Source organism: Nannobrachium achirus (genome assembly GCF_963921795.1).
Source record: "Nannobrachium achirus genome assembly, chromosome: 16".
Classification (NCBI taxonomy): Eukaryota; Metazoa; Chordata; class Actinopteri; order Myctophiformes; family Myctophidae; genus Nannobrachium; species Nannobrachium achirus.
The window spans coordinates 6,034,721-6,048,360 of record NC_137823.1 but is presented as its reverse complement, the minus strand read 5'-3'; the positions used below and the strand labels follow the sequence as shown (position 1 = coordinate 6,048,360).

At 42.3% G+C, this 13,640-nt stretch overlaps 1 protein-coding gene across 1 annotated transcript; it reads right to left on the bottom strand.

The window, feature by feature from the left end:
* Window positions 1–3,709: 3,709 nt before the first annotated feature.
* On the bottom strand, window positions 3,710–11,287 carry LOC308300362 (semaphorin-4E-like; the record flags this gene model as incomplete). The annotated part of the gene is made up of 2 exons (XM_080744178.1): window positions 3,710–4,495; window positions 9,506–11,287. 2 exons carry the CDS (start codon window positions 11,285–11,287, stop codon window positions 3,710–3,712), a joined length of 2,568 nt encoding a protein of 855 aa, XP_080600304.1.
* Window positions 11,288–13,640: the final 2,353 nt, after the last annotated feature.

Genomic DNA, 13,640 nt, shown 5'->3' with positions numbered 1-13,640 from the left:
TGTTGATGCCATTACTTGTGTACTTTTACTCAAGTACATTTTGAAACGGAATTTTACTTGGAACAGAGTATTTCTACATTGCAGTATTGATACTTTTACTTAAGTAAAATATTTGAGTACTTTTTACACCACTGATTACGATTGTACACTCTCTTTTGAGAAAGTAAAGCATAAATTTATAAAGCGCATGGCCAAAAACATGTACACTATCACTCGATTTCTTTTAAAGAATCCGCTCCGGCCGTTTGCTGTATTCATAGCATTGTTGGCAGGAGACCTACCTCAATGGCCCGTATACTACTTCACGCATCTATCGAGGTCGCGGCGTCATGAGGCCTTCTGGGACGACTTCATTTTTCCCCACAGCTTTTAGTGATAATTATTTTGACAATTTCTATGAACGTCTCAATAACTGTTCCTGATTGTGCCTATACATCTTATCTTACCCATCATCAAGTTGTAGCTACACTGTACATTTTCGTTTCTGATATAAACTAGGCTACTATAAAGCGAATTATTCATTGACCCACCATTTCAATCTAAATGGGTTTCACATTAAAAGTGGCATTCTTTGATTTTCACAAGCCATTGACACATTCCAACACAGCTTATTTAAATGCAGATTGCATGTAGTCTATGCTAAACAGTCACAACCTCTCATTAGCTTTTCAGTCCATCCATGTACAGTAAGCTTTATATAGCTTCATATACTAACATTAAATATTAAGAGTACCATAGGCATACACATTAAGCAACATTATCTGTGCATAGAACGATACATAACATTTGTTAATCAAACCAAATGTTTATTATACAGAGAGAATCATACACATTGTAAACGTAGTATACAGTAGGCCTACATAAATGCAACGTAACTGTAGGGTTTATTTTATAAACAATACGGCTAACCATCATCAAATAAAATGAAAAAGAGTCTGTTATTGAGAGATTATTCTATAAATAAAAACGACCTGTTTATTTCATAGCATAACATCATCTTTTGTGACACAGGACAAGATCTTGCAAAATAACGTACAATCACTACTACACTTATTTGTACCTTGGTTAGTACATTCTGCATAATGGGTAGGCCTACTTTGAGTACTACTTTCTGCTTTTGGCACATTTTGATACCAATATTTTATACTTTTACTCAAGTACATTTTGAATACAAGACTTCCACTTACATGCAGTATTGCATGATACTTAAGTAAAGAATGCGAGTACTTTTCCCACTACTGACTATTGCCTAAGCACTAGTAAAATTAGTAAAATCACACATCACAGCTAGAAACTTGCTGCAGGAGTCTTTTGTTATGTTAAAAAGACGGCCGTATGCTAACACGCTAGCTTACTGCAGTTAGCCAAGTTGTAATGTACACTATCATAACATCCCATATTGATCATCACAGCTAGAAACTTGCTGCAGGAGTCTTTTGTTATGTTAAAAAGACGGCCGTATGCTAACACGCTAGCTTACTGCAGTTAGCCAAGTTGTAATGTACACTATCATAACATCCCATATTGATTTAAAACATCAATCCACTGTATTGCAACACACCATGACATCCGAGGCTATATAAACGTTTGCTTAATGTGGGTAAATTCGTCGTGTCTTGGTCACTGGTCAGTAGCAGATGGGGTCCTTGTTCCTTCTCTCTGTGAAAGCAGGATTACCAGGCTTTTTTCCAAATCCAGGCAGCAAAACAACTCGCCGTCGTCGCCGATCTATCAAGTACTTCAAACAAATGTGCTGAAGAGGTTTTAATTGTTCAATTTGGTGTAATTGAGCAACTCTCGTAAGCACGCTAGAAAAAAGTTCCTCGTCCACAGTAGCATCCATGTTGCGTCGTTGTTGTTGTTGTCTGTTGTGTTCTGTGTGTAGAGTAGCAGTTCCGCTGTAGTAGTTTCGGGTGGGAACCAAACCAGGGGGCGGACCAGGCTTACAAGCGGAACTAGTTTTAAAATTCGTTCTCAACCGGGGAATTCCATGTATCCCCGCCCCTTTTTCTCTCTATCCCAGAGTCAAAGGAAGAGAGGCCGACCGGTAGGTGTCGTTCTTTCTTCTTTGACGATGGGTTCCCAGATTGTTGCAATACAAATAACTTCACTTGTAGATCTAAGAAACACCATTTGTGGTGTGATGCAGTAATGGGCTACATAACATAAATCAAGCTTTTAGCTGCAATATTATTGTAACATATGGCCATTTATTGCTTTTATTAAACTCAAACTGTTACCAAATATGGGGGCGCCCGCTGGCCTGCTGGTCCTGGCGCATGCCACTTGGGCATTGCCGTGTAGGCATGGATGCCTGTGGGCATCGCCGGTTCGATTCCCGATCCGGAGGACCTTTGCCGCGTGTCGCTCCCTATCTCTCCCCCCATTTCCTGTCAGTCTACTGTCCTATCAAATAAAGGCATAAAAGACCAAAAACAAATCTTAAAAAAACTAGACCAGGTCACCTGGTTGTGCCAGACCCGCAATGAAAATCAGAATGCAAGGAATGGGGGGGGTGGATCAATCTTAGTCTGGCCTCTCTCCTTTGACCTGTCCGGCAACTAGTATGGCTCTGGGGCAAATGTTTGGCAGCACTGAACCAACACATGAACACACAGGAATTTATAGTCTCAGCAGCTCGTCAGCCAACTCAACTCAGCTGGTCCCGTACAGGTGACGGCACTCAAGGCAATCAGCCGAGCAAGGGAAGGGAGGGGCAGATGAGCAGTGCCTCTGAGGAAAAGAGGGACACTGAGGAAAAGAGGGACCGACCGACCGACAGACAGACCGACCGACCGACCGACAAAGCCTTATGTAGGCCGACCCTCTGGGTCTGGCAATAAATAATAATAAAACTGTTACCAAATATGGATTGTCTATCGCAGGGGTAGGCAACCTTTTTGACATGAAGTGCCAATATTTTTTCCCTTGATAGTCAGTGTGCCGGTACCATATTAAAAATGTAAATAAAATGTCCAAGTCAATTTCCACCCATTTTTATTGTCCATTCTGTGTACATGGGGTGCATAGGATTATGCCTATATTAGGCCTATATTTATTTTTGATTTTCTTTCAGATCTCAGTGCAATATTAGACTAACAATCATAGACTAAGGACAATATTTCGTTTTCATATCAGAACAGTCAGACTCAGTGCTATATTTCTTTTTCATATCAGAACTGTCAGACTCAGAACATGTCTTTTTCATTCATATCAGAACAGTCAGACTCAGTGCTATATTTATTTTTCATATCAGAACTGTCAGACTCAGAACATGTCTTTTTCATTCATATCAGAACAGTCAGACTCAGTGCTATATTTCTTTTTCATATCAGAACTGTCAGACTCAGAACATTTCTTTTTCTTTCATATCAGAACTGTCAGATTCAATGCAACATTTCTTTTTTCATATCAGAACAGTCAGACTCAGTGCAATATATGTATTTTCATATCAGAACAGTCAGACTCAGTGCAATATGTATTTTCATATCAGAACAGTCAGACTCAGTGCAATATGTATTTTCATGTTAGAACAGTCAGACTAAGTGGATTTTCCCCTTTTTATCCACATGAGAACAGTCACACATATAACCGCCCCACATATCTGCTTTGCCACACCATTATTCACCAGTCAGGCATCACATTTCAGAGCTGAAATAAAAAAAATGGCTATGTAGCATGCCACAGAAAATAAACAAATGCATACCAGTCAGTGTGATCCCTGTCCCTGTTTCTCCTTGCTGAGCTGCGTTATCTGGGGCTTGTAGTTTGTCACTTTAAGTTGCACACATGCTTCGGAGTGGTCAAGAGTCAAACAACTGCGGGTGGGGCTGAGCACGTTCTTCATGTGTGAAAAGATTTGCTCACAGAGGTAGGTTGAAGCGAAGACAGACAACAGAGCCAGTGCAACGTTCTTGAGGCAACAGAATTTATCTGGTACAGATGTCCAACACTTGAATATGCAAGTCCCGGGATTTTCACCCTTTTCACCCTTCTCTGCTGCAGTTTCCAAGTCTTTGCGTAGCTGTGCAAACTTTGTCATCCACAAAGCTGAACGTTTCAGTTCAATCAGCTGCATTTCCAGATCCTGTGTATCCATCCAATCCATCAGAGATGAATCAAACTCGTCTCCATCAAAGCTGTCGGGCTTGATCAAAAAAGAAAACATGGGCCGATATTTCCTAAAGTCCCCAAACCGTGTCAAGAACTCAGATTCCAGATCAGTGATGTACTTGCAGATTTCAGCGACGTTGATCCTGTGCTGCTCTGAACGCTCCTGTAGGTGTTTGAAGTAGCGGAAAGTAGAAGAAGCGATGTCCTTTTTATAAACGGCTAGCTTGCCGACAAAACTCTCCCACATTTCATACATGTCCAACACTGTCTTCCCCGCACCTTGTAGCCCGCGATTGAGCACGTTGAAATGTCCCGTGATATCAGTGAGGAACATGAGCTTCACTATCCACTTCTCATCCTCCAGCTCTGGGTAGACTTGGCCCTTTTCAGCGAGGAACGTTTTGATCGCGTCAAAGCAGCCAACAAATCTGTCCAATACTTTCCCACAGCTTAGCCACCGAACAGCTGAATAGAGAGGGAGATCAGTATGTGTGTTTTCCACTTCCTCGAGCAGGGACTTGAACTGTCGGTGTGTTAGAGGAGATCGCTTAACTATAAAGTTAACAATCTTGGACACTGTCTCCATAACTGTATTAAGATCTGAATTTGACATTTTTGCACATAGGTTTTCTTGGTGTATTATGCAGTGCAGTTTCATGACGGGGTGGCCGACTTTATCCTCAATTAATTTGACAGCTCCTTTGTGTCTCCCAACCATGGCAGGAGCGCCGTCTGTTGTAACTGCAAATATCTTCGTGATATCAACTCCCCGCTCCTCAAAATGATCGATAAACACCTTGGCTACATCTTCGCCTTTTGTTGTGTCAGGCATTGGCTTTAAGCAGCAGAGTTCTTCTCTTACAGCAGTCGAATCACAGTATCTTGCCATTACTGCCAAACGTGGCATGTCATTTATATCCACGCTCTCATCAAGTCCAACACTAAATACAGTGGCATCTTTCAGCCCAGCAGTTTGCTGTGAGTTCACATTTTCTGCCAATTCTTCAACGCGCCGCTGGACCGTTCTGGCTGATGTGGGGATATCTTTTATTCTTGACAGGATTTTTTCTTTATTTGGAAAGTCCTCAAACAAAACATCTGCGCTTACCTCGAATGCCTCTTTAATGTATTCACCGTCGGTGAATGGCTTTCCACGTTTTGCAATGCAATTGGCAATTTGATAACTTGCTTCAGTGCCATGGTTTCTAGCAGTGGTAAAACTTTTCAGGCTGTTCGTTTGCTTCTCATATTCACCCAAAGCCTTTTTTATCGTCTCTGCCTTGTCCGCGGCATCTTTGAATTTCTCTTCATGTCTCGTTTGAAAGTGACGTTTAACGCTTGACGTCCGACACACAACATTCTCAAGACATAAAACACAGACGGCCCGGTCTTTCTGGAAAACAAATCCATATTCATCCGTCCAAGCAGGCTGGAATGTCCGGACATCCAGTTTAGCCTTTTTAGCCATTTTGCCTCTGTTTTACACTGACAGAGTGGACAGGAGCCAAAACAACGTGTGTCGCACAAACACACAGCGGCCGTCGTAGATGACGTAATGTACATCAAGCACTGCTGCTGCTCTGAGCGCAGCTTTGGGTATGGAGCATAGAGTTATAGTAAGAAGGTATGGAGGTGTAAAAATAAAAAATAAATACCAGAATACATACAGAAGGTACATTACATGTACATTCATTTACACACACATTAAAGGGGACTTGCAATGGGTTTATATTTTATTCAATCGCATATAAAAGGGCTATAAAAAAATAAAAAAAAAGATCCCCCAATCTGCCGGCGTGCCAGTGATTACCACCTGGCGTGCCAATGTTGGCACGCGTGCCATAGGTTGCCGACCCCTGGTCTATCGGTATATTTGACAAAAGCGGGCATAAACAAGACTGTTGCTATAGCAATGTTTACGTCTGTTTAAAATCAAATGTTGGTGTAGTTTCTCTATCCACTCCTCCGATAATACCAGTGCTGTGTTCTACCTGTCACGTAGATATACAGTACTATAAGGAGTATGCTGTGAAGAATTTTTTTTTTACAGCGTATGCCCTCATGAACCTTTCAAAGTAGCGTATCTGACAGGCATTATGCACTGGCGTATGCCCTGGCCACACGAATAGCCGCGGATCATAGATTATAGTAGGCCTATGCCCTCAAAAAAAGTCTAGAACACACTACTGGATAATACGAATATAATATGATGATCATTATTAAAGACATAATGGCATAAGACAAGTCTTTAATCACATTATATTTAAATGACTGTAAAACCAATGTGATATAATCTTTTCATCTCAGCATTCTCATTCATTTTATTTCAGATCCTCAAAATGCTGCAGCCTACGTAAGTTTGTTGCTTCCACGTCTTCCTCTTTCAGTGGACTGGCTTTTAAATTCTGAAGGCTGCACATGCAGTCTCTGTGACTTCATGTCTCAGTCCCCCAGCTATAGTGGCATATGGCAAGCTGTTAGAAGTTTGTGTTGTAATAGTGATGGAACTTAACTTGTCTGACTTCATCAAACTCGAGAACCACATACTGCAATTGTTTCCAGGTCACAGGCTTTAAAGTGGAGGCTGCCAGAGGGACCAAATGGAATACAAATGTGATTGTTTGGGGGTGCGGCCAGAGGCTTTGGCTATATTGGGGGTGCTCTGCATGGAAATGTCTGAGAACCAATATGTTGCAGCAAAATGTAGATGCTAAGAGAGGAATCATCCACCCAGATCTGAAGCCTGACAACATATTGCTGTTTTTGTAACATATTTTCCTGATTAGCCCTTTGTAAACTACTATCTTATTTTTAGAAAAATACTGCAGGTCTTAAAGGTTCTTAAATCGTCACTTCACTGCCCTCTAGGGACCCCCCCCCCCAAAAAAAAAAATCATGCGGGACCCCCACGCTCATTGACTTTGGATCTGCATGTACGGCCGCTGAAGCAAAGTGTAGTGGCCCATATAAGATGTACAGGTAAGTGAATATAATTTTATTGCTTCATTGTTAATTTTCCTGTTCAGCACTTTCTAACTCTGAACAATACTATACTGTATAAATGAAGCGTATTATTAACCCTAGCATCCCTAGGCCATGTGTCACTGCACGATGTGTGGCTTCACGTAAAGATTGAGCGTGTAGAGGGGAAAAGGAGGGGCCAGTATAGAACGGGTGATATAGTTTGAGTTAATTATAAAGCAAAGCTGGGTAGCAGAGACTTAAATGTTGAGGTTCTCTCTGGGAGTGAGAGGGATTGATAGGATCAGGAAGGAGTACATCAGAGGGATAAGTGCACGTTCGATATTTTCAAATAAAGCCAGAGAGGCCAGACTGAGATGGTTTGGACATGTACAGAGAGATAGTGAGTATATCTGTAGAAGGATGCTGAGGTTGGAACTGCCAGGCAGGAGGCCGAGAGGAAGACCAAAGAGGAGATTTATGGACGTAATCAAAGAGGACATGAAGGTTTTTTTTGCACAGTTTTGTTTATTTGAAATCCAGGGCATACAGTAAACCAAGACTTGTTCGTATATTATGAGAAAAGCTGAGGACATGAAGTTAGTTTGTGTGAGAGGGTAGGTATAGGGTGAGGATATAGCGCTATTCAACCTGAGGCCCCTTTGGCGTGTCTATGCAGCCTGTCATGGTCACAAATATATATATTTTCTACTTTCACTTCAGTGTGTTTTTTTTAAAGACATACAAGACAACATAATACAATACAACAAAAGACCACACTCAAAGTTCAGACAAAACAAAAACGTATACAATATACTAAATAAAATCATTAATCATTCCATGGCAATCTTTTTGTTCAGTTAGGTTTAGCCTTATAGATGGTCATTCTTAGACTAGCCATGTAGTGTGTTACAAAATCATTGTCTAAACGTCCAAAATAGGACTGTAATTTTTAGCTTGCTGCACTTGATTTGCGGTATTTTGCTGAGTGGCCCCTGAGCCATCTTAATAATAAAATAAAATCTTAATCTGGAAACCCATACAGAAAGGTCTGTGTATACTGTATACAGTCATACAGATCATTGGAACAACATAAGAAAACGTACTACAAGGTATTCTCACACTTTTTGCATCACACTGTTGTATAAAATATCACTTAAATGGTTTAGAAATGGCAAAATATTAATAATTGTGAGCTTGTAGATCGTCTGTTTTCACTATTTATATTTTTTCAAAAGAATGTAAATGTTTTAACTATGACATGCCCAAATAAGGGATTGATTATTAATCCATTATTTTATAAAATAAAACATTAAATCAATTGATTCACTTAACTGTATGTTCCCCTAGCGGCTCTAGAGCCGCATGCGGCTCTTTAGCGCCGCCCTAGTGGCTCCCTGGAGCTTTTTCAACAATATATGAAAATGGAAAAAGATGGGGGAAAAATATATTTTTGTTTTAATGTTTTTTTTAGGAGGACAGACATGACACAAACATTCTTAACGTTTTACAATGCTATAAAAATGTGTAGAATAAATATAAAATTTCAACATTCTCTCCAGGATGCGCTGCAGGGAAAATAAACATTTAATCATGAACGCTCATTATCTATTTGTGGCCTACTTAGTCATTTTGATAGTAGGCTAATATAATACAGACACTTACAGCATGTGTTGCTTTCATACAGTATAAGGCATATATATGTCTTTTAATTTTTTGCGGCTCCAGACGGATTTGTTTTTAGTTTTTTTGGTCCAATATGACTCTTTCAACATTTTGGGTTGCCGACCCCTGCCCTAGCTAGGATGTGGTCATATCATTTTCATTTATTTTTTGTCTTTTTTTGCACAGTATGTACTTTTATATTTTTTGTTGTCCTCTTTTACTTTATTATTAGTTTTTATTTATTTTGTCTTTGTTTTGTTGGTTTTTAATATTAATCAATTCAAATTGTGTTATGTAAGCAGTGAGGAACTATTCTGCCATCTTTCCCATGGAAAGAAACAAACATTATGCATAGACCGTTACTATATATACTGTTGTGCAAATCAAATACATCTAATCAAATCAATTCCTGGTCATCTGCACAACTTCATACTACTACTTCAACTAAATCCACATTGTGATTATTGGCAGTGCATGTGCTGCTGCCAGGAATGGGATTCGGGGGCCTATCGTCTTCAGTTCTCTGTACCTCCTGGGTTTTTCTTGTGCCCCAGAAAACAATGTTAAGGGTAACAAGGCACAGAGGGGGCACAGCCACGGTCACCCACAATGCTATTGTTACTTCTGTTGGTGTTTCTGTTTCTGTTTCGGTTGTTGTCGTTGTTGTTGTCGTTGTCGTCATTGGTGTTGTTGGTGTTGTTGGTGTTGTTGGTGTTGTTGCTAATCGATAAACTGCCATGGTTCTGTTGTAGTCTCTCTTGTTGACCTGTTCTGAGGAGACACAGGTGTACAAGCCAGCATCTGATTCTGAGGCGTCTCGAATGAGGAGGAATCCACCGTAGATGTAGTATTTGCTGCTGTCGGAGTGAAGTATTTGGTCTGACAATCGCCAGTGGACCTGTGCCAGGTTGGAGTCTGGCTGGCAGGGCAACACAATGTTGTTCCCTGGAACCAGGACGACATCTTCAACCACCAGCTCTTCCTGCTCTGGACGAGGACATTGTGAAGTGTCTCCGCTCAGACTCTGAATGGCAGTGTCAGAGGAAGATGCCAAGCTGGAGACTAGGCTGCAGCGGTCTGAGGAGGAGTCCCAGGCACAGTAGGGATCTCTGGCCAGGACACAGTCCACACAGGACTCATAGCGACTGCAGTTACTGACTGGCATCTGAACAGCACCAAACTCTGATCCTGCGTACAGCTGGCCCTTGGCGGAAGAGAGACGCAGAGTCCTGATGGGATTGAGGTCCTCATACAGCTGAATCTCCTCAATGATGAACATCTCCCCAGCGTAGTTCACAGCCTTCTGAATGTAGCCGTTTTCAGTGCCAATGAACATGACAGGGTATCTCTCACCATCTAGTGCCAATACACTGTCCACTACAATCCGAGTCAACAAAGTCCCCCTTTTCACCACCAGGGGGCCCCCATTGAGTGGCCGAACAGTCTCGTCCATGAGGGGACGATCTCTGATGAACTCCAGGGTTTTGTCTGGAAGATCCCAAGAAGTAATCCCCTCTTTTCGAGCATCATCGTTGATGCAAGCTCCTGGTCTGGGATCAGGCACCTTACCCTTGTACGTCACCCACTTAAACTCACCATTCAAGACTTCGCGTGACATAAACTTCCCCTCATTGAAAACCTTTCCAATGGCAGACACACTGTATGCACACACTGCAGACATATCTGGTGAGCCCGACTGAGGTGTAAAGACAGCATAGAAGATGCCCTCGTTCTGGTTTTTGTGTTCCAGCAGGAACGCATCCTGGACAATGGAAGGCAGGAGGCTGTGCTCAGGGATGGGGCAGTCCAGGCGTGCCTTCTGGAACGACGTCCATTTCTTCTGCAGTGTCCGCGCACCTCCAATATCCCCCTTGCAGACACGAGCCACCCGTGACACTGTGAGTTTGCTGGAGAAGTCATATTCCTCTGCATTCTCTGTGAAGAACAAGTAGACCTTATCATCGTCACCATCTGGACTGCCAAGGCTTTCACGCACAAAGTCCATGTGGATGAAGTCAGGGTCACTGAGCCAAGAGCTGCTCGGCACAGTTTGGAGAGCTGAGCTTGAGCTGCCGAACCTTGTGAACCGGTGTTCATAAGCCAGGAAGTTGACTGCTGTGGCAGAATACTGATCGGTTCCAACCCTGAGGGAAGAGTGTCTTTGGAAAGGATCAAAGGGACACTTGCCCTTCCCATCCTCCAGCTTTCCCTCCAAACTCAACTGTCCATCAGAATACATCATGTGACTGCAGGTGGGCTTAAAAGCATTTGTTCCACAAACATACATTCTGGGGTCATTCTCCTTGTCACCGTCCAGTGTGTGCAGCGTCCGAATGTAGTTACGGCATTCCACCTCAGCATCTTTTCCCTTGAATGAACACTCCCTCTGTTCTGCTTCGGTAACTGGCCAATAAACTGCAGCTTTCTTATCAGCGATGTTGTCGATATCCAGGGCATAGATTGCTTCTCTGGACCCAAGAAGCAGCAGACCCAAATCCTCTCTCATAAGCATGGTGGTGTAGTTCCAGATCCCCTCCTCTCTGAACATCTTCAGCTCGTTCTGGTAGGTGACAGTCTTTCACGGAATGCAGAAGTCAGTGTTGGATGTGCTATAGGACGTGGGGAGTAGAAATCCCAAGAGAATGAAGAAAACATACAGAGGAGCCATGGTCTAAAGAGTTTGTCTTGCTCTGATGGAGAGTCCTGGATAGTATGACGTATTTATTGCGACCGTCAGGTCGCAGTTTAGTATGAAAACCTCCACCGGCCGTCCGTCGCTGAGTCACACGTGCGGTCGACCGCATGTCACACGTGCGGTCGACGTGTGTCCGCATCAGTCTGACATCACTCTGACATCACAGAGTCCACAGCTGATGATGTGGCGTGATGTCATACAATACACAAACAAGCCCTATATAAAGGGGCAATTCTCACCAGGGAAGAGAGCATTCCTCGACACAGACCTTATCGCCAGGATCAACTAAGCTTATAGCTTATCATCACATCCAACCATCTTAAGATACTCAGCTAGTGGGGAATGCTCTCTTCCCTGGTGAGAATTGCCCCTTTATATAGGGCTTGTTTGTGTATTGTATGACATCACGCCACATCATCAGCTGTGGACTCTGTGATGTCATCGTATCTCCATATATGGCCATCTCCGTATATGGAGATATAAGTTGTCCATGCCCAAGTATGGGCTGGTGAGGTCAGACTTGTCTGTCGTACATTTCGGTCAATTCCAGTGGGGATGCCATATGGGTTGACTTTATCTGTGGAGAGTTTATGTCACTGAGAGTCCTTTTATAGCGATTGAAATCATGATGAGGTCACGATGAGTCATATATGCCCAAATATAGATTTCTAGGTCAGATGGCCCATGGAGTTTGTGATGTCAAACCTAGCAACCCAATATAAACAAACCTGATGTCAGACCTGAAGTATCCTTTTATACCCATAGATGGAGATACAGAGATCTCCATATATGGGCATATTAGAAAGCCCATATACATATATGGGCATAAAAGGGACAAGGACTTACAGTTAAGAGATCTCCATATATGGGCATAAAGGGACAAGGACTGTTACAGTAGATATAGAGATGTCCATATATGGGCATAAATGAACAAGGACTGACAAACACTGAGATCTCCATATAACCTCACACACACACACACACACACACACACACACACACACACACACACACACACACACACACACACACACACACACACACACACACACACACCTCTCAGGAATATCCATATATGGGCATAAAAGGGACAAGGGCTTACAGTTAATAGATCTCCATATATGGGCATAAAGGGACAAGGACTGTTACAGTAGATATAGAGATGTCCATATATGGGCATAAATGAACAAGGACTGACAAACACTGAGATCTACATATAACCTATGGGAATATAAGGGACGAGGACAATGCGTAGCATTGTGAGCTTGTAGACCTATTTTCTAAATATTGTTGTACATTAAAAACTTGAAATGGGTCGTTCTGCATAGTACTTGGGATTTGTTGATGTAAATGTTCACATAGAGTGTAATAATTGGTAAAACAAACTTTTTGGCCTATTTGTGGAGATAAGCGACCAACGGTCGCTTATCTCCCGATCAGGGAGTCTTACTGGTATGCTGTCTGTGATGAGTGATGTCACAGTGAGTCACAGTGATGTCACGCCCAAATATACATAGAGTTCAATGTCAGTCTGACATCATGGTAACCATAGCAACCTGATATAAACAAACATGGACGCATGGCCTTTTTAACAATCTATGTCCATATGGATGTCATGTCTATCTTTCTGCCTGTGTCCCTTGTATGCTCATATACAATGGTGCCTGCCGATCCGACTAATATGCCCATATAAGGAGATCTCTGTTTCAGTCAGTCATTGTCCCTTATATGCCCATATATGGAGATCTCTGTATCTGTCAGTCCTTGTCCCTTTTATGCCCATGTATGGAGTGCCCTGACGTCATCATTATATGTCCATATATGGAGATCTCTGTATCTGTCAGTCCTTGTCCCTTTTATGCCCATGTATGGAGTGCCCTGACGTTATCATTATATGTCCATATATGGAGATCTCTATCTGTCAGTCCTTGTCCTTTTTATGCCCATATATGGAGATCCCTGATGTAATCAGTATAATCCCATATATGAGCAGTAGAGGTTTGAGCCCTGTGCAGCCCATGCCTCCAGAACCGCGGTAGAACAGCGAAGCAGCCATCGCCTGGTGGTCAAATCTGTGATAGCAACACTTATGCATTTAAAAAACGAATGCCTGTGTTTCTTTGCTTCTATAATCTGCAGCGCTAGCTATTGGCTCCAACAATGGAGGCTTGGAGCCAACCAGGAAGTAGAACGTTCTTCCGGGTGA